General features: G+C 32.2%; 2 protein-coding genes across 2 annotated transcripts in view; one reads left to right on the top strand and one right to left on the bottom strand.

Annotated features, from left to right (window-relative positions):
* The window catches only part of LOC129223061 (cytochrome P450 3A8-like), a 367,737-nt gene that overhangs the window by 211,818 nt on the left and 133,339 nt on the right, over positions 1-22,580 (bottom strand). The window lies entirely within an intron of this gene.
* LOC129222886 (transmembrane emp24 domain-containing protein eca-like) lies at positions 5,031-21,333 on the top strand. The gene is made up of 4 exons (XM_054857450.1): positions 5,031-5,246; positions 5,538-5,758; positions 13,557-13,703; positions 19,611-21,333. The coding sequence occupies exons 1-4, from the start codon at positions 5,108-5,110 to the stop codon at positions 19,758-19,760; spliced, it is 657 nt and encodes a 218-aa protein (XP_054713425.1). The 5' UTR covers positions 5,031-5,107; the 3' UTR covers positions 19,761-21,333.

Here is a 22,580-nt window from a genome sequence, read left to right as displayed (position 1 = left end):
TTGATATTCCGTTTGAATTCTTGAGTCACTATTAAAAAATAAATAAATAAAAACTTTCATATTTAAAATTTTTTCTCTCCATAAAGGAGAAAACGAATAAAATACACGACATTTAAATCTCCACAATGTGGGGGGGGGGGAGGAATCAATAAAATATTTGTAAACTAGTCTCTTTCATTTCTATTTAACTATATTATATTTTATAATTTATTGTGCTGCCTCTTGATAGAATGTACTACACCGATCCCTTTCGTTTTGGTGGAACTTAGAAATATCAATCATGAATTTTAATCTCTTTTTGATATTTTCAATTTGGACCAGGCTCCATTGTTGTGGTACCCCCTTAGTAGTTAGCACAGCCATAAAAATATATTACTTTTTTCAATTTTTCAGAAAATTTGACGTGATAAACAAATGTTACACAAGTTTTTAATTTTTATCTATACATTGTCTTTATCAATAAAAATGTTAATTTGAAAGTAAACCCTGCCAATGTTTGGAAAAGAAACAAAATCTTGAAAACTAAAAAATTACTACAGAGAAAGCGAAAATGAGCGAGCTCTATTTACAATTCGTGTAAAAAAGGGAAAAGCATATCCTCTCTTATAAATAAATAGGCATGTCCTTGATGAACATCGCATGACTGAGACAATTTCTCCCACTAATCAATTAGACAGAAACTAATGCTTATTTGCTTAGTCTCTCTAATTACTATTTCATTATACCTTTTATTAGTGTTCATTTTCAAAAGAGAAGCATATCCTCTGTAATATATAAATATGCACACAATTGATGAACTGTGTCTGAGACAATTTCTTCTACTCATATTTAATCAAACATAACTGAACTAATGCTTATCTGCTACATCAGCAACCAGATTTCACTTGATTAAAATGCCCCCCTCCCCTTTCTGGCTTCTTCCATCCTTATGGGAAAAAATCAAGTTTATAAATTGATGTAACTTTATCACTTCGCCACACTTGGTTTTGCAAAAATATAACTATTTAGTAGAAAAAACTAAATATACAGACACATAGACTTGAATATAAGAATTTTATTTATAGCTACAAAAAATATAGGCACCATTTCAAAATATGTAATCTTTACTTCATGATTAATGAAACAGAAATGTGATACATGGTTATAAACACAACTCTTTTAATAAAGTTGATTTAATCTTGCCAAGCAGGTGATGCCATTATTTTTTTCAAAAACATCTTTACTTTTAACATGAAGCCTTAGGATAACCATATAGCAGTACAAAAATTTTCGGTTTCCCATTGGTCCAGATCAGGGATCGTGTGGGTTAATGACATCAGCTTTGATTACTAGACTACATGGAATGCAGCTGAGTCCCTGACCCTAGAAGGGCACCCTTGGGTAAGATACCACAACATGAAAGATATAGTAATGAGGGATGAAGGAAAAGGGATTACTGTCATGATGGCTCACTGAGCAAAGCATGGGACGTTCAAAGAAGCTTCTACACCTGGAATAAAATTGCTTTATACATTTATATAAAGGTTGTGTAAAGTGAGAGAGAGGTTTTTAAAGAAGTGATATGAGAAGAAAAAAAAAACCTTTTTTATAAAAAAACACACAAAAAAAAGTTTAGTTGTGCCAGTCATTGGAAATTAAGGGGTTCAATGAAACTAACTCCCCACACTTTTGGTTACACTTCATTATGTTTAGTCAAAATATATAATACATTCAAATCTCAGACTGGTTCATACTTCAAGTTACGGGAAGTTACCAAAGCCCCTCAAGGAATATTTGAGATATTGAGGGTTGACTGTATAAAACAAATAAAAAATTAATGGGTTCTGGGATTTGTTCCAGACGGTTGAAGACCTCAGTGATCGTTAGTGGTGACCGGGGCTTGCTAAATATATCCATGGTTAAAAAGTTCAAGTTCCCATGCCAAATTGATACTTCTGGGGCTGCTGGATCAGGGGTTGCTTGGCTCCTGGCCTGAATCAAAAAACCAGAACTGTCTTCAAGGCCTCATCCAATTGGTTAATCTCTATGTTGTAGTAAGTATGGGGACCCTGGAGTGTTGAGAGAGAGAATCCCATTCTTCAGTTGATTCAGTAGCTACTACTCTTCAGGCTCGGAAAAAACCGAAAAGCACAAGCAGAGTTAATGGCAGCAAATGAAGCCAATTCCCTCTACAATGTGCCATTCAGTCGGGAATTTTCAGCCTCTGCAACTGGACACCTGAAATAGTTCTTGGACTCTGGGAAGAAAAAACAACTGAATTTAAAAGCAACAATATTAAACAATGCTAATGGGCACAATACGGTTTTTCATCCTGTTCAGAAAAATAATATATTTTATTTCTCAACATGTTTTTAATTGAAATATTACGTCAATAGGTACAATAGTAAAATAGCTGTTATCAATAATAGCTTATTTGCTATTACTTTATTTGTTGTCTATTACACCAAGGTGTAACCATGCATTATATGAAAAATTTACTTAGCTATGATTGCTTCATAACAGAGATTATATCAAGAATAGAAGCAAGACACATTCATACGAAAGATTATTCAAGAATTAAATGCCTGTGTATTATAAGAAAATTCTCTAAATATAGTATGGTACAAAAGCAATTCAAGTTGAGAATCAAGTTTTATAAGTCTGGGAGTAACCCAAGTTTCCAATAACACAGATTAACAATAGAGAACAGCATCAATCAGAAAGTAACAATTTTAAAGATCAAACATACCCACACTTCCGTTGATTCAGTAATTACTCTTCAAGCTCGGGAAAAAACCGAAAAGCATAAGCAGAGGAAATGGCAGCAAATGAAACCAATTCCCTCTACTATGTGCCATTCAGTCAGGAATTTTCAGCCTCTGCAATTGGACACCAGAAACAGTTTTTAGACTCTGGGAAAGAAAAACTTAATTTGAAATTTTAATGCAACACTATAACAATGCTAATGGAATAGCATACAATAGTTCTAAATAGGTATCCATCCTAATCAGAAAATAATTATAATTTGTTTCTCAACTAATTCTTCACTAATCAAAATATATCTTCAATAGGCACAATAGTAAACTAGCTGTTATCAATAGTGTATTCTCTTTAACTTTTTTGTTGTCTATTACACTAAGGTGTAACCATCTACTATAAAAAAATACTTCAGCTTCTAACATTATATCAAGAATAGAAGTAAGACACATACATAAAAGGGATTATTCAAGAATTGAATGCATTGCCTGTTTATTACAGGAAAATTTTCAAATTATAGTATGATACAAAACCAATTCAAGTTGAGGATCAGTTTCATAACAGTCAAGGAATAAACTAACTTCCTAATTACACAGATAAACAATATAGAATAGTTTCAAAAAGTAGAACTGTAATAAATTAAAATAGATTGGACATCTTTCTGCGAGGGGACATGATTCAATTATTTAAAATTATCAAAATGAAAGATGTAAATGGATTAAATTTTTGCGGGGAAAGCAAAACGAGGGGTCATTGTTTTTAGCTATTTAAATCTCAGGCTAACTTGGAAATTAGGAATTTAGTAGGGTCCTGGGCACTTGGAATAGCTTACCAGAAGATGCAGTAATGAGCAAGGGGGTGGATAGCTTTAAGAGGGCCATTGATCTTCATTGAGGACTAATTAATTGACTAGGACCAGCCTAGCTGGGCAAAAAGCCTGTTGCTGGTCGTCACATTTGTATTTGTATATGGAGAAAAAATCTCAAGAATAAAAACAAATATCCAGCAGGAAAAATCCTCAACAAATAAGCACTTTAACCTGGAGCGTTTGTTGCTGCTCACAGCTACTGCACACATGATACTTTGATTTAAATACTTCAGTATTTATCCTTAGGAATGTGACAATATCTGGAACTGGCATGAAAATCAAATCTGCAAGTTATTTTTCTGAAAGTCATGAAGCAATTCAGCAATAAAAGCATGATTGACCGATCTTTTAAAGGCTGATGATTCAATATTTAATTTGGGATTTCCGTTACACAGAATTCCATTAAATAGCAGAAGCTAGAAGGAAAAAATGATTGTTTGATAACTGTTTTATAACTCAAAAAGGTAAGAATCTGCATCAAATGAATATATTCCTTTTAAAAACATAGTTTGTCAACAGGTACCTGCATTTTGCAAAAGAAATTGTATAAGTTATTTTTCTTCTAGAAAATACCATACTTTACCCTGTCTATAACTTTGTAATTTTACTCAATTGTAACAGATTCACACTATATAGGAAGAAATAAATTCAGAGCTAAATATAATAACTATTGCAGCAAGTGTTATTAGTTAACAGAGAAATCACATTTCGTCTAACGAGCAAAATATTAAGTCTCCTAGCAAGAAATTATTGACATCAAATCCTTATTTACTTCATATCCATAATTACGACGTTCATCAGAGCGAAACTGTTTTGTAACATACTATTTAGATGCATTTCTTTAGAAATTAGTTGATTAAATATGAAATCTACAATGAATTACAAGCCGTTATCTAAGTTTACTTATGCTTTAAAATATAAATAAAAATGTACCATAGTTTCCTTTATGAAGCAAAGCAAAATCCTCTTTGTCCTCGTGTTCACGAGCGCCAAACCATTACGAGATCACCTTAAAGAAAGAGAAATACATAAATTAATCATTTCATCTCAATATTAAATACATTCTAACATGTAATTGTCATCAAATCACATTAATGACATGCAAGATCGAGCGAAACCATTTTGTAATATATACATCAACTAAAGAGTTTTTGAATAAATATTCGTTGAAATAACAAATGAAACTTGCAACACTGTTAATTTCAAGAGTTATTTTGTGTTTTTGTGAAACATAAATTGAAATTAATCAATAAAACATACCTCTCAATCACCTACATCCTCAGGCCCCCTCGTGTATCAGCCGTTTGTTCACCCGCCAAACCATTGCGTCGCCAAATGTCAAGGTTGCCGTAAATTTCCATCTAAAAATCGCCAGGATTTTACTGTTATTAAAGTCCGCCTCGCTCCGGACGTATGTGGCAGCGGCCGCGGTGTTAAAACGAAATTTGGTGTGCCTTTTCTGTTGACTCCTAGCGTTTCGGTGTAAATATTTATTTTATAACCATGCTGTGTCAAAAAGTACTTTCTGTAATTTTTTGTCTTTGTATATCTCTGAGATTTTCGTCTGCGTTATATTTTCATATTGCTGAAACGGAAAGAAAATGCTTTATAGAAGAAATTCCAGACGAAACACTAGTAGTGGGTAAGATTTAGAACAGCATCGTGCATATTTTTAACAATATTGATGATGATTTGAAAGTTCTGAGATTATTATTCCCAAGATATCAAAAAATGTTTCTGAGTCCTGGTACCTTATGTTCTACTATATTTACAATTGTTTAATTGATTTTAAAGTTGAATGTGTAATATAGCATTCTTTTATCGTCACGTTGTTTTAGTTATTAATAAATTGAATTTTTTTAAAGATTGTTTACTTTAAGTTTGAAAATTATGTACTATCTAAACTGTATTTTGATGTTTCTTATTTCCGTAGGAAATTATAAATGCGAACTTCACGATCCCAAAACCGGAGGATTTATGCCATCGAGTCCTGGCGTCGGTATGCATGTTGAGATAAGGGATCCTGATGACAAAATTATACTCTCTAAAGTTTACAGTTCTGAGGGCAAATTTACGTTCACATCAAATACACCCGGTGAACATGTTATTTGTTTGTATTCCAACACTACAAAGTGGTTCAGTGGCAGTCAATTGGTATGATATTTTAAAACTTTTTTTTTAACTTGACCAGTATTTTAGTGTGTTTGTTTTAGTGTATAAAGTAAATATGACCCTGATTTCACCCGGGCTGTCACATAACATATGAACTTTGCTGGCAATATTTTCTCACTTATTTTTTTATGCACATGAAATTAAACATTGTTTCCAACAGAAATATCTTTGCTGAAAATTTTGCGTGTTTTATGTGAACAAGAAGAGTAATGAGAAATAAATTGCTTGCTGAGGCTTAAATTTTTGCGATTATGGCCTGCTTGTTAAAATTAAAGCCTCTTGAAAATGAGTGCTTTTAAAGTACTTCTTTTTGGGCTGGGCTTGCTTTGGTGAACCCATAAGTAGTGGGACTGTACTTGACGCTTCTTTCATCCATAGAATAATGAATTTCAAGAAACATAAACAGAGCTTCCCCCAAGATTATAAAGGGTAGGGTGCTGTTTGTTAAAACAGGGCATTTTTTGAAACTAAAAGGCATGTTATCGCTTCAAAGCATTAGTGGATATAGTCGTAGGATATATACTGTTATTCCTGGACTCAAATGTCTTACTATTGCAACAATAAAAACTTTGAAACATTAATGAATTACTTCCTAGGACAATTGAATAGCTCATTATCATTAAAAAAAATAACTAATTCTTTCAGCTGTTACTAGCTGTAACTTAAAAATCTTTTAAATCCAAAAGTAATAATTGCTCTTGGACTAACCACCACCATTAGGAAGCAAAAACCAATAAACAGCGCTAGTTTGAAAGCACTTGGTATTTATTTTTTATTAGTTATGTCATTTGTTTTCAATTAAAATGCCCAAAATCATCCACATTTGACTTTTACATGCTGAATTCTTTGTATTTTTTCATATTTTTGAATTTTTTTGATGCCATGTGTCACGTGAAATATTAGCGTTTTGCTGTAAATCTGCAGTAATCTTTTAGCATCTGCTTTCGGTTTTCGATAATTCTTATTATTTTTACAGTAGTACATAATAAAGTATACTGAGTCAAAAATACAAACGTATTTTTCGGACCAAAAAATGCTTAGCTTGCGCATAATGCATAATAATAAAAAACGTATTAGCCCCAAATTATGCGCAAAAACAACTGTTTCAGCAAATAATCGCAATTTAGATTACTAAAGGCTGAAATAAAAGTAAAATCAAAGATAAATTCGCAACACAAAATAAAAAAATCAGAATAAAATGACACGGATTTCGGATGTTGGCGGATTTCAGGTCGGTGGATTTGTGGCGCTCCACTGCATCTGTTTAATTCTGATTCAAAATGTAAAAGCACTATTAAAAACTTGAATTTGAATATTACAAAATGCAGGGCTAACTTAACGTTTATCTGGCTTTAAGAGAAGAGTGAGAATTATCTTAAAACACATGTCAATTGGACAAAGAAACACTTCCCTTGTCATGAAGCGATAAGGAGGAAAGATGACAGCCAAGATTCTTCCCTGGAAACTAGTGTAAACAGCCCCCCATTATTGTATAAGCAGTGATGCAAACCCTGAGGCAAGGAGTTCGGAAGTGATTCTGGGAATTTAGCAGTGGCTTATTAGTAGTGTTCCCAAAGTGAACATCTTTCCTTTGAAGAACATTGTTTAGTCTCTACAATACCCAGGCCATTTTTTATCCCTTGTGGTAACTGATAATGGAAGACATACTTTTCTCATAGTCAGCTCAATGGCAATCCAAGTTGGGAGGAGAGGGGGAGGGGCGGACATTTGCTATTTTAACTTTGAAGAAAGACATTGTAGGAAAAGAAGGGGAGGGGACACTGGGTCACTTCCTTTTCCTAGTAAGAATCATAAATCAAAAGGGTGCCAGTTCTTGAACGAAAAAAAGGCAATCAGGGCGCCGATAAAACGGCCAGTTGCGCGCATTCTAAGAATCAAAGGGCAAGTTGCACCCTCCCGCCCAAGCCTGGGGGAGGATCTGCATAAATGTGCAAAAGGCACCACATTGGGTCTAAATGAGGTTCGGGGCAGTGGCAGTGTCGACAACAAAATAGTTCTGATCTGACCGGTACCAAGTTCCGCAGCAGTTCTTTATAGACGTTGAACTGTCTCACGTTCTTCAATTCATTTAGAAAAGATTTTTTTATTTTCCACGATGCTGGATTTTAAACTTGATGAATAAACTAATTTCAAAACATTTGACTGCTCCAATTTAAAAGTAACTTACCAAGTATTGAATCCAATATCATAGAAAGTAAAAAAAATATTGTCTAAAAGAACATGGGGGGGGGGGGTAATCCAACATCTATGAGGAACTGCTTTGGAACTTGGTTCTGTCAGCCCTGCTACTCGGATAACGGATAAACGAATACCCCGCTTATACGAATAAAATCTCCGGGAACTGAATATTTCCCCATTGGTGCAATGTTAAATGTCCCCGCTTAATCGAATAATTTCCCTGCATAATTGAATAACATCCACTACTCTATCTAATTTCACTATACTCAGGGCCGGATTTGGAGGTGTGGAGGCCCCAGGGCAACAAAAGAGTGGAGGCCCCTAATCAGGGTTCAAAAAGATCATCATATTTTCAAAAATATCCAATACTTTGATATATATCCGAATATTTTGAAATATATGTATATATCCGATATTTTTGATCAGCACTTTAATAGTTAATTATAGGGGTTTGATTTATAGGGGAGAAAAAACGTAAAATTTGCTGACCCGTGAAAGTTAAGATATTTTGTAAAAATTTTATTGTAGGGGCCTCTTTGTTGTGGAGGCCCCGGGGCAGTAGCCCGGCCTGCCCTCCCCTAAATCCGGCCTTGACTATACTATCTAATTTCTTTTGTAGTTACTATTACCACAAATAAAGATAACCCAATCGATATTTAAATTAAATATTACAAAGAAATACTAACATTGCAGACATAATAATTGATAAATATTCAATGTAAAACATGGCAGACAAGGAGAGAGAAAACAAGTTAGAAAACTGTTCTTAAAAGACCTTGAGAAAGCCATCCACTATTATGCACTTATTCAAAAAATAATGCACTGAAAAAGAGTGCCGAAACAATGATTTAATATCTCAAGTTGTAAGTTACATATCTATAATGTTCATATGTCCTTCTTTTTAATGCTTAATTATTGTGCTAATCTGTTGTTTACTAAGCTTATTTAAAAGTTTTTAACAATCGTATTATTTACTTCCATACTGATTTATTATTATTACGTTTTAAGAGAAATGTTGTCAATTTGAGAAGGTTAAAAATATTTCCCTGCTTAATTGAATAATATTTCTTGGATCTGGCGATATTTGTTTAAGCAGGGTCGACAGTACCAGTTAGATCTGAGCAGGGTTCGTACGGGTCATGGAAATCCTGGAAAGTCATGGGGAAAAAAATAGCAAATTTCAAACCTGGAAAAGTCATGGAAAATTGAAATTTTCATTTTAAGTCATGGAAATTTATTTAAGGCCATAAAAAAATGTCCTGGGCAAAGGTAAAGTAACAGTAGCTAAAACAGCATGAGAAATCTTGAGTGATTTAACAGTATTACACATAAAGGCTAATAAAACTGGAAAATTTAACAATCCCAAAAACAAATCTGAATTTTTAAATCTCATTGCATCCACATCTGTAGCAAGCAACCACTCGCCTTTTTTCGCAACGTGATTTTAGTGCTTGGACATCACTCATTTTGAATTTTCTATTTTTTTCAACACTTTTTACATTTCACATTCTGCAGTAGCCAACTTGTGTGTTCTTGATTTCGGCCATTCAAGAAACTCAATTCAATTGCATCCGAGTTTATTTCCATTGCTCGTAAAAACCTTATTATTAAATTTATCAGAGTTTATCTTAATTTGTTGAAGGTTTTAGAAAATGAAGATCTTTAGTCACAAGTGATAGAATATAATAGGGGAATTCTAAAACTCTAAAACAGTAGTACCCAACATAGGGCCCGCAAAGCTAATTCGTGTGACCCACTGATATTTTCAATGTCAAGAATCACTATGCTCTAGATTAAACTCTAGCTCTAGACTATGCAAGCACTATGTTCCAGAATTTCTGAACCAATTAATTTATATGCATTTGAAAATGTGCAAATAAGTAAACATGTACATTTGAATCAAAAGATTTATTCACTACTGAATGTTTTTCTTTTTTAAATATCTGGCGTAGAAACGTGAATTTAATGAAGAATGTAGCTTTACTTTAAAAGAGTCAAAATACTGTCAAGTTAAATGGAAGATTAAATGCACTGTTGACAGTAAAAGGCAACTTTTGAAGCAATTTATTGAAACTTAGTAATGATTTATTCAACCTTTGTCCCATTCATTATCATTCTGCCGGTTTATAAAAAAAAATTAGACATTTAAGCATCATTATAGTCCATTTACTGTATTTTCACTTTATGTAAATTTATATGATGAAGTCAAATTTGAATAGTTTAGATGCAATATGCCACACAGCCCAGTTATTATATCCAGAAATATTGCATGTATGTTGGTATAAATTCAGTAAGTTACCGCCCTATAGCCAGGGCTAAGGCAGAAATACATAAAATACACCGCCAGCTCGGTCAATTCCAGCCGAGGACTGCAGTTTCGTGCTTATTAGCACTCATCAGCCCGGCATAGGAGTGACTGAGCTGGAGGTGGAAAACCTCTTAAGGAAGCCAAGAGTGCCATACAAACTGGTAGCTAATACAGAATTAGCTACCAGAATATTTATGAGTGCTAATAAGCACGAAACTGCAGTCCTCGGCTGGAATTGACTGAGCTGGCGGTATATTTTATGTATATTGCATGTAGTTCTGCCTTATCCCTGGCTTAGGGACAGTAACTTGCTGCTAAAAATAGTTTAGTTTTTTAGGATACTGATATTTTTCAATCTCAAGTAAGTGCTTCGAAGAGGTAGTGGCATTAAAATAGCAGTTTTACTGATGCTCATTTCCAAAAAAAAATTGCTAAGTTTGATATTAAATAGTACCATTCTCTTCATATACCAAGGTCATAAAAACTTTTATAAAGTCATGAAAAAGTCTTGGAAAAGTCATGGAATTTTTTCATCCTAAAAGAGTATGAACCCTGTCTGAACTCTTTTGTCGGTTACACCGTCTGCCCTGAACCTCATATTGACCGAACTTGGCGCCTTTTGCATTTATGTTTTGTTGGGATGTCATTAGTTTTTGGGAAGAGGGGAAGGGGGGGGGGGTTGGCTCTGCAACAAAGCGCTGGACTAGAAAGCCTGAATAGTAGCCACTAGCTACAGCTACCAAAGACGCAAAGAATAGTAGCCACTTTTGCACTTTTAGGAGCCAATTTAAAAAAAAAGTATGCACACAATGCAAAAAGTAAACACATCATCAACTATTAATAATATTAACAACAAATTAAAATATTATGATTCTCTGCAAAAACTGCGAACAAAATTTGACTTGATATATTTTTTACTACAGAAGAACCCCAGTTTTTCGTAACTCAAGAGACTGGGTGAACAAAGCATAAAATGCAGGAAATACATAACTGCAAAACTGATGATGAGCCACGATGAAAAAACATTAAATGCAGGATAAAATGTTGATTCAGGGAACCTAAAATCAGGGTTTTACTGTATAAACATGTAAGCATACAGTAAAAGGAAATGTTTTAAATTTTTAAATATAACACAAACAAATCCAGGCAATATGTAACTAAATGAAAACAAGTGTGAGACATCATTGGCTTATTTATTAGGTTTCACATGCGCTTTGGAACACGCTTTGGCTTGAGAAATAAATACCTTTGTGCTGAGAAAGAACAGGAAATATCCGACTTTGTTTAGCACTACAAATTAACAGTTTACTGAATACACGTGTTTGGGAGTTTCCCGGAACCCCTTTTTCAATTCAAAGTTGTGAGGTTTTGGATGTAAAGACATCCCAGAAAAAGAATGTCTTTAAAACCCTGAAACATGTGTATGCTGTAATATGTTTATTTTTGCTAAACAACGTTGGATATTTCCTGTTACGCTTTGGCTTATTTATTAGTCGGAAAATTTGTTGTCTGACATGATTATTTTTCAGGTAATGAATTGTAAAAGGTTGTAAATGCAAAAACAAACCCTTTACCAAAAAATAATTAAAAAAAAAAGATAATGGTAAAAACATACCATTTTTTAATACGAGTAGATGTAGAAAAGACAGGAATCATAAAATTTGTTACTTTAATTGAAAATATTCAGTTTGAGATGAACGACAGGAGGAAAAAATTGTGCAAAATCAAGACAATGCAAATAAGAGACTCGAGAAGGGCTCAAATAGTTCATCATAATTTTATGCGCACTTGGTAAGGTCCTCTGATGTTCTGAACGAGATGGATTACTGCTACTATAGGATTTGAAGCATATTAGTAGCACAATATTACTTTTAGCAAGTAAAGAAAAACATAGTTGCCACTTTTGGCGACTGACTTGATTCTTTGGTGGTCATTTACAATGGAATGGTCTCTCGTTGGCCTTTGCCGACTGCTACTCTATAGTTTTATAGTCCCCTAAATACATGGGTGATTAATTTTTTATTGAAACATGTTAGCTGAAGCATGCCTTTTATGTGGCAACATTTAGATAACAATTGTTCTCTTATTTCTCAAGAAATCCTTTAAAATGTTAATTTCTGCAAGTGTTGCAGCTTTTTTGTCTGTCACTATATACCGTTGCCTCAGAGCACTGGAAAATTTTCTGCAAATGATCGTTTTGCCTAATTCACCCTTAATTTATATTAAAATATGAAAAAGGCAGGGAAAAATGATTTCATTTTTTTTTGCAATAACATATAGTTTATGCTTACTTTTCATCAACTGAAGAAAACTACCTTAACCATTTTTTTTTTGCCCAATACCAATTAAATGACCATTATTATTATTTTCATTTTATAGTGAAAAAATTAATGTAGATTTGATAAAACATGAGCTACCTGCTTTTTACTTGAAAATTTTATGAAGATATTTGATTTTGTAAACAAATCAACGAAAACTACTATTTGTTTAAAGCTAAGTACTTCTGCAAAAATAAATACCGTACTTTCCTGCACATTATCTGTTAAAAAAGTTATTAATGAGGTGCAGATTATACGCTATCGCCGACTGATCTGTGCTTTTATTTTTCTCTCTTTCTCAACATCAATGCACTGAAACTCAATTTACAGCAGGATTCACCAATAGAGACCATTCTGTAGACTGTAAAGTTGTTTATTTTACGTAGCTTGAATTTTCCTCTTACGCGCTTCAGGCTGTGTAAAATAACAAACCATACAGTCATAATGGAAGCAGTCTCCTTTTGCAACCGTTTACTCCTTTGTCTTTTAAGTAATTAGCATACAATGACCACAATTTCAAGAAGAAATTGTTATCTTTTAGATCAATTTTGCATAAGATTCGGAAGAAACAAATCAAGTGTGGGATTTTTCTTTTTTTTTTTTAAATTTCTTCTTTTTTAAAAAAAATAATGTTAGTAGTTTTGAAAAAAATTTCTGCATAGCCCAAAAGTTTTGTGCGAACGCTGTTCTCGCGCGTTCGTCTATATTATGCAAGACTGAATATCTAATCCCAGAAATAACACTCACTTATCTTACTGAGTTTCTCTGAGACGACAATATACTGTTCTAAAGTTTATTAATGATGGGCATATTTTTCCATGATTCCAGTTAATCTTATGAATTATATCACTATATTCATTTCTATTGTTCATTTATTTTTAATATTAGTATACAGAAAGAAGTTGTCTTTTTTAAAATCCACTGCGCTTACATTATAAAAAATGTTTTTTTTTAGCGAGTTCATTTGGATATCCAAGTTGGTGAGCATGCAGTTGATTATGGAAATGTTGCACAAAAAGAAAAATTGACAGAACTGCAACTCCGTGTAAGACAATTGTTGGATCAAGTTGAGCAGCTTACAAAAGAACAAAATTATGCTAGGGTGAGTATTCTTTGAAACTTTTTTTCCTTCATAACTTCATAATTTTATTTACATGCTAACAGCATTGGGTGGAAAGATGTGCCTTTCACTTTTAATGCCATTCCCCTTTTTATGCCTAGATTGCAGCATTCAGCAGCTTCTTAATTAAATCTGATGCTAATGTGAAAATTATTTCAATCGATAATCTATGTCTGTGCTTCTATCTATTTATTTATAACTGTGTTATCCATAAGAAATAAAGAAATGCCTTTGTGGCAAAAAATGTTTTTGAGAAAAAAAAAAAAATCTGAAGTGGGTGAAATTTTTCTTCGACTACATACTGAATGGTTTACAGAGGTTTTTATTCTTTTAGTTGGATGAATTTAAATGAAAACAAAACATAGGAAAAAAGGTAGGGTCACACGGGGGAATTATGTGTCACTCTTTTTCCCGGGTAAATAATGGTCACCAACTTTTTACTGTTAAAAAATGTTTTTACAAAAAAACTAAATTATGCTAAGTCATCCTTATACTTTCAATTTTCCTATACCAAAGTCAAAAACAATGCAACAGTGAAGTAAATAAGAGAGAGAAAAAAGAGTTTTCACACTTCTAAAAACATCTTCAAAAAAGATTGTTTCGGAAAATCATGATTTTTTCCAAGATTCGTGTTGGTGAAACACTGTTGAAAGAATAATTTTGTTGGTGTTGTTTTTAATAGCAAATGGTCTAAGCTTTTCATAACTACATACATATTTTCTTCTTTTTAAAAAAAGTTAGCATAAAAGTATGCTGATTTATACCCCAGTTTAGTGGGGTAATTCTGAGTCAGTATATTTTCTTATATTTTATATGTTGTTCTTATTTATTTCTACGTGAATAATATAAGTATTAACTTAAAGTTATCCTTTTCAGTGCCAAACTCTCTCTTAAAAACAGGATTCCCGCGGCCTTGAAAAATCCTTGAAAAGTCCTTGAATATCATTTTGACTTTCAAGGCCCCCAAAAGTACTTTAAAATCATACAAAGTCCTTAAAAATTTTGAAAAGTCCTTGAAAACTATGATTTCTACAAAAGAATTCCTATCTTGTGCGGCGAAGCACATTCTTCACATTCCAGCAGAGTAAGCCATTGAAGGTCAGACCTAATTTGTAAAGGGGTGACCTAACAAACGTCATTCTCTATTCCCCTCCCCCCCCCTGTTGTTCCTAGGAAAAAGTATCTCGGAATAAACAGGAATTATGCACTAACTCCAGAGGGTTGAAGAAAATATATTGCTTAGGAAGCATACGCTTGAGGATAAGCTCATCAAGGAAGATCGTTTTTTGATCAGAACGGCAATACTTATCAGTTACATGTGAAACATAGATGCCATATTTGGTCACTCACAAGATGGAAGTAGACAAGATACTTAAATGCTTATGTTCCCAAAAACAGAACAGAATTCGATGTTTATTTGAATGAAAACTAATGAAAATAGCATAAAAATGTGTGCTGTAAAGCATTTCATGTATTTATATATATATATATATTTTTTTTTTTGATTACTTAAAATAGTTTTCTTGAGAAATGAAAAATTTTGTATTTAAAAGTTCATCTTATTTTTATTGCATTGGACGTTAATGTGCTAAAAGCTATTGCAGTTCAATTAAGTTGGTGTTTAATTAGGCTTTTTATTTTATAAGTATTTTTGTGCTACAAATTCAAAAACCGAAATATTAATTTTTAATCGCAGTCGCTATATTTGGTCCCTTCCAAGATGGAAGTAGACAAGATTCTTTAAGTGCCTAAGTTTCCAAAAAAAAAATTGGATGCCTATTGCAATGCAAACTATGGAACATTCCGCAAAATGTGCCGTATCCCCCGCCCCCCGAATAATTAATTATTTTATTCAAAAATGCAAATTTTTTTCCTTCAAATTATAAAATTTTATCTTCAGAATATTATTTTATCCTTATTGCTTTGGATCTTAATGTGCTAAAAACTGACACTTTCATCTAAATTATAGTTTTTTTAAGGGTTTTTAATTATTTATAATTACTTTTATGCAACAAAATCAAAAATCTACTATTTTAAATTTTTTGCGTAGTCGTCATGTTTGGTCATTAGCAAGATGGAAGCAGACAAGACTATAAATTGCCTAAGCTTTCACAAACAGAATTGGATGCCTATCTCAGTGAAAACTACTGAGAATTTCATAAAAAGGGCGGAAATCATGTAGTATTTTTTTAAAAATTAGTTATTTTCTGTAAAAGTGAAATTTTATCAGCAAAATTGTATTTGATCCTCACTACTACAGAGGTTTTGCGGTAAACTAAAACTATTTCATCTAAAATGCAGTTTGCTGCCGACTTCTCATCTATTTGCTTGTCTATTTATTTTGCAAAAATAAATAAATAAAAACCTATCTTCACTTAAGTTTTCCAAAGCATTTTTATAGCTTTTAAAATGCAATCTGTAAATTTCTATTTCTTTCTTTTTTTTTCATGAATGTAGTAAAAATTAGTGTTAAAAGCCCTACAATTATTTCATAAAATTTTGTCATTCATAATTTACTCTTAAATGATTCTGTACTAATTTACAAAAAAAAAAAAAAAAAATTTAAATTAATTTGAATTTTGACATCTTGAATTCAAATTATGTTTATCGCAATCACGAGTGTGTGTATGTGTATTGTGTGTAGGGGGTATGTGTATGTGTGTTTAGGCATATGTGTTTGTGTCTAGGCATGAATGTGTGGGTAGTTGTGTGTATGTATGTTTTTGTGTGTGTATATGTGTAGATGTCTGTATGTATGCGTGTGTGTGTGTGTATGTATGCGCGTGTGTGTAGGACATGGATGCAACCTGGAGACGGCTTTCGCTAGAGGAGCTGGTCGACGGTGATGATGCGGAGGGTGGCGGTGGGAAAATAAAATGATAGCACGCCAAAAACAGTCAAATGAAAGCAATAAGCAATCGTGATTGCTCAAAAAAAGGGGGGGGGGGGTATACTTACTTTCAAAAATTATTAATGAATTGAAAATTCTACTGAATTGTTTACATTTTGGACTTATACTGTTGTGAATGATGTTGTGAGGGTCATGACCCTCCCCTTGTATACACCCCTGATCGTTTATCAATAATGGCTACAAATTATTTAATTACTTCATTGATGAAACTTTTAAATTGATAAGTGTCTCTTCCATGGACAGCAAATTTTCTTTTTTAGTTATTTTGATTTGGTTCTGTTACAATGATACAATATTTTCTACTGAAAATCTAGTCCAATCATCCAGTTTCTTATACAGTACTATTTTGAATCCAAGCTTGGATAAGCCAAAATATTGAACATTTCACTCTAATGTACATTCTTCCAGAATTTTCTTTTTCATACTAATGCAAAACTTTTATCTTTATTTCAAAAATTTTCAATTTTTAAGCTTACAAAATGTATTGCTCATCAAATCTGAACGGTTCATTGATAATAACTTCATTCTTGAAGCGAATCTTGATTTTTAACCAACTTCAAAAAAGGAGGTTATGATTTCGTATTGCGGCTTTTTATGTGTGTTTTCGAATTATTCCAACACTACTGGACCGATTTGATTTTTTTTTTTTTTTTGTTTGGAAGAGTGAGAAATCCAAGAAACTTTAAATTTCATACGTCATGGTCACGTGGTGTTGCTGTGATCAGTGTATTTTTACACCTAAGGTTTTGGCTTTCTCTTGAACGATATTTAATTCTCGCGGCACATGGATGATTAATTTTCTCAGCGCTGCGCCGCATGGTAATTTTTTATTATAGGTGTTACTAATGTATTTATTACTGCGTAGCAAAGCAGTAAATTAAATATATTTTGCTACTTTAATAGTTGAATCAATTACCGCAACTGAGTAGGTTTAGTTTTAAAGACTAATTTCGCGTATAGTTAAATTAGTGTTTAATTCAGGATTCGGTGGGTTGTCAGTTACGTTATGAAGTTGTTTATAGGAGGCCCCGACTTCGTATATAATTAGTTAGGTATTTAAAAGAATTCATCGTATAGTAATTTAAATCAGTGTTTATTTTATAATTCAGTGTTTAGTTTAGTTGATTTCTGTACTGGAATTTTAAAAAAAATTTCATTTCTATGTTTGGGTAGGAAATAGAAAGTATGTGTAATCAGTTATTTTTTGCTTTTTAGTTCCTGGGTAATTTTTTGAAGGCGGTTTTTTTTATTTTAAAAGTAATTTTTTTGCATACTCTTCATTAGAGTTGAAGTCCTTGAGAAAATTTTTAATGTCCTTAAAAAGTCCTTGAAAAGTACTTGAATTTTATTTGCTGGATGGAGGGGGAACCCTGATTGTTGCTATTGGCATGTGGCACACTTTGAACATGTGTTTGAAACTGATGGAACAAATTCTGTCGGAAAACAAGCTTTTTTTGGTTAAAAAAAAAAAATCTTGTGCACTTTGTTGCTTGCTGCTAAAAATTTGAAACAATGTTTTTTAATTCAAATTCTTTTTTCCCCATAGTTCAGATAAAGCATGTACCAAGTTTCAAAAACTTACGTACGTGTATTGGGACAAACTTGATGCAGGTCCAAACAGGGTGACTAATTTTTTCCTAAAAGAGCAGTTAGGGCAATGTATATTTTGAAACTGTTTTTTTTTTTTTCCTCGTTTAAAATAATATCCTATTGTATTTACTCTCTCTCAGAAAATAAAAAAGCCAGCAAAAATCTTTTACTATGTAATAAACAAAATCAAAGTTTTAAGTAGGCAGTGAACTTAATGCCAGACATACCAACACTTTGGGCTTAATTTGCATGGGAGCTCACATGAGCTCAGCTTCTGCACTTCTTATTTTGAAAAGAATTTTTACAAATTAGCAGTTAAGTAAGCAGCAGAGCTCACCAATATCAGTAGCCCACCAGAGCGTCAAAATTGTCTATTTTCTTCCTGCATAATAGTTCCCATTCTTTATTTACCAGAAAAGCTTACAAATGGGACATACCTTTCCACACAACTGTCAGCTTCTTTTTACCACCAAAAGTATTACATTCTGTCAGAAGGTGTCGAAAATGGAGACATAGTGCAGAGTTTTGCAATTTCTGTCAAGAATATGTGCCTGAAATTTTAATTTTATACCTTTTTTTTTGGCTGTAGGACTTGGATGCAGAAGCAATGAATAAAATCTTCCTTTCATACTCCTGTATGAAACAGTTTTGATTTTGAGATCGCAATATTCGGAAAAGGTCATGTTTCAACAGGTGCAATGCTTGAAGTGCTTGCAGAACAATTTTGGTCAAATGATTTTACATACATTGCAGAATATCAAAGTATTCTGCCTTAGGACCCCTCACCTTTTAGATAATTTGAATTGTTGTTTAAACACGTTAAAATTTTCATCCAGAGCAGGTGTCGGAGGGGAGAAAAGTTGTCCCCTCCCCCTTCCTTAAGAATGTCCATGATCAAAGTGCCCTTCCGAAGGAAATTGCTAGCCCTAAAAGAAATACTGCTCAGAAATTATTAATATTTTTTGAAAAATTTAAAAAAAATGTTCACTTAAGATTCATTTTTCCTTATATACATAATTTATTTACTGTTATAAGTGTTTCACACATTTTGTTGTTTTATCACTGATCAGACTAAGTCATTGGCTCAGAGCAACAGTTGGACATCTTAGTGTTATTCCTTGGATTAGATATCTTAGTGTTGCTCTGAGGCGACGAAGTAAAAGCTACTGTATTGTTATCATGTTTCACACATTTTGTGTTTATCTCAGTAATCATACTTAAGTGAGTGCTGCTGTATTCTTATCTGAATTATATTAATTTTTCCTTACATTGTTTGCAGTTAATATTTCAGCTAATATTGTGTTAGCTTTGTTTTTAAAAATTCCTTTCCATACTAATGCCATGAAATTAACTTAAAATGATATCTAATGTGAAATTTCTCTCCACAGTATCGAGAAGAAAGATTTCGTCAGACCAGTGAAAGCACAAATCAACGTGTGCTGTATTATTCTATTGCACAGACAGCAATTTTGCTTTTAATGGGATTTTGGCAAATGAGACATCTTAGAAGTTTCTTCCAAGCTAAGAAACTGGTTTAAATTCATTATATCAAACATACATTACATTTTTCACACAAAATTTCATGAAAACTTTTTATTTGTTAAAACAAAAATTTATGTAAAACTGTGAATATAAATTGAAAATTTTTGTTCAAAGCAGTTTTATGTATCTGTAGTAAAAAGAAAAATGTGATTTTACTTCTCAAGGTGATTTGATATTACTTAGTGTTTGCTTCAGTATTTCTGTAATTTTGTTTCTTAAAATTGCATTTTAAAAGAAGAAGTAGAATCATCTGCTGTATTATAATTTGCGGACTTTTTATTGAGGAAAAATTTCTTACAATCCTAGTTTCATTTTTATGCCTTGTTTTACATACAAAAGACTCATTATGAAGCATCTTGTAAAATTTTTTGTAAATTAGTGCTTAAGACTTTTATATGATGCAAGTAAATAAGGATTGTTAGTTAACTTCTCACTTTGTAACATCTTTTAATACTTCTTTGAAAAGCTTTACTAAGTTGAATCTTTTTAAAACAAATCTCAATCTTTTTACTGGGGCAAAATATGCGGGAAAATTTCTGAAAAATTCAAATTTCTTAATACAAAAAAAGAGAACTTGACTGACTAGGTGTAAGAAAGTTGTTGCTTATTTTAATTAAGGTTTTTATTATAAGATTATCATTTGCTTGCAATATGTAAATGTAAAGATAATTATTGTAATTTTTATATGTAAGCAAATAAACCTTTGAGAAAAATTACAGAAAGTTATGAAAAGTAGTGTGTAAAAATAACCGTGAAATGTGATTACTATCATTTTTTTTTTAATGAAGAAACTTTTTGAGTTGTGGACAGAAAGAACATTTCTAATAATCTATAAAGCATTTCTAAGTATCTATAAATAAAAGTTTCTAGGTTGAAAAATTTCATGACCGATGCTGGTCTTCTGGACCAGAAGTAAAAAATCCATGTGTGTGTCTTTTATTTAAAATTTGTTAAACATATTTCAGCCTATAATGAACATATTGTTTTAAGTTTAATCAAAAGGTATACTCAATTTCTGAGGGAGGAGTTATTGTTTCAAAATATTAAATTATGTGCTAAATAAAATTGCTTATGTTCAATTTTTCAAGATTAAGATTCAAACATTTTTGAAGGTTTGGAAATTTTTGATACTTAATTGCACTATTGATTTTTTATATGTTTAAAAAGTAACTTATGTAACTAACGAAAATAAGAGTTTTATTTTGTTACAATTACTTCAAAGTTTGCCATTAATTTTTTGCTTTGATAATTGTACAAAAGTGATAGTATTAAACAACAAAAGAATAAAATTACTGAAATGAGATCAAAGTTACTGTCCAGTTTTTTCCTATTTTTAGCTAAGATTATGTGAAAGTTTCTCAGATTTAGAATGGTTATGAGAATTCAAAATACTTGTAAAAACACATTTTGAAGTAATTTAAAATGTAAAGATTTGAATAAATATATGTTTTGCATAGGGGTTTTCCCATAAAATTTTAGATTTTTCTTCCTTTCAAATTATTAAAAGGAAAATGTATTGAATTGTTTTCATTATTATAACGTTGAAATGTAACTTTGATTTACTTTTTTAAAACTACCTTGGTTATGATCATAAGTTGAAATAAATTGCATTTTTATGATTTGTGTTATCTTGTTTTCTGAATATACTTACTATATTATAATTGCAAAGAGGAATAGTGTATTTGTTACATTTTTATGCCTTAACTATACTCATCGGATTATCACGAAATATCGCATACACAACCAGCAGGGCTGCTAGGATTTGGGATCCCAAGATCTTGGGTTTTCAAAAATCACCCGCTCTTTGCTAATACCTGTTATTTCAACTGTGAGAATTCCTTGGAATGTGTGGTTGAGAGTACAGGGTTCGTACGCTCCTTCAAAACTCCTCCAATACTCCTTCATTTAGGAAATGTTTTTGAAGGGCCCTTCAAACTCCTTCATTTTGGTTTTAACTCCTTCAAAACTCCTTCTTTTTTAGTTCAAGACTACATAATCTTCTACGACAGTAACTAAAATATTTCAATCAACAACTTAACTTCATCACGAGGGCGATTGTATAAGGGCAATTTTAATGTAATTTCGTATATATTTTTTTGTTTCATAAAGATGTGATTTACAAATTGATATAGAAGTCATAAAAATTGAAGGTGAAAACATTATTAGTTAACTAAGACGTTTCACAAGTGAAGTAAAACATGCTTAAATGTTGCTTGACTATTTTTTTAAGTTTTATGATTATTGTTTCTCCCTCCAGCACACTCACAGCAGCAAAAGTCAGGTTGTCTAATTATTTAAATATTTATAAATACATACGTTGATGTACTATACTAAGTGAGAGTGTTAAAAAAACAATTGTTTAGTAAATCGCAGATATGATATTGTAAAAAGGGTCATCCACAAGGGATGTCGTGCTTTGAGGGGGAGACAGGTTCATGAAATTGTGATAAGTGAAAGGGAGAGGGTGACATCACAGTTATTGTAACAATATGTTTATAAAAAAATATGACATGTGGCAAGAGGAAGAGTTAGGTGAAGTGTGACACTTTGTGACATGGGGGGAAGGGGGTCAAATATGTTGGAAAAAAAGTGCAACATCATTAACTGACAGCCCATTAGTACTCCTTCAAAATCTCATTTTACTCCTTCAAAACTCCTTCATTTTATTTCTGAAATTGAGTATGAACCCTAGAGTATTGATGCAGGGAATAGTGATTTGGCCAAATACTGAATATTTGGCTACAACCAAGGCCGAATATTCGGCCGCTGAACAGTAAACTCATATTTGTCGAAAAATAAAACATAGGTTGCATTTA

This window comes from Uloborus diversus, chromosome 5 (assembly GCF_026930045.1).
Source record: "Uloborus diversus isolate 005 chromosome 5, Udiv.v.3.1, whole genome shotgun sequence".
Taxonomy (NCBI): Eukaryota; Metazoa; Arthropoda; class Arachnida; order Araneae; family Uloboridae; genus Uloborus; species Uloborus diversus.
This window is presented reverse-complemented; position numbering and strand designations above follow the sequence as displayed.

Excerpts from the sequence above, each read along its gene's own strand:
- LOC129222886 (XM_054857450.1), top strand. The coding sequence starts at position 5,108 with ATGCTGTGTCAAAAAGTACTTTCTGTAATTTTTTGTCTTTGTATATCT. Across the intron at positions 5,247-5,537 it reads AGACGAAACACTAGTAGTGG|GAAATTATAAATGCGAACTT; the intron begins GTAAGATTTAGA and ends TTATTTCCGTAG. Across the intron at positions 5,759-13,556 it reads GGTTCAGTGGCAGTCAATTG|CGAGTTCATTTGGATATCCA; the intron begins GTATGATATTTT and ends GTTTTTTTTTAG.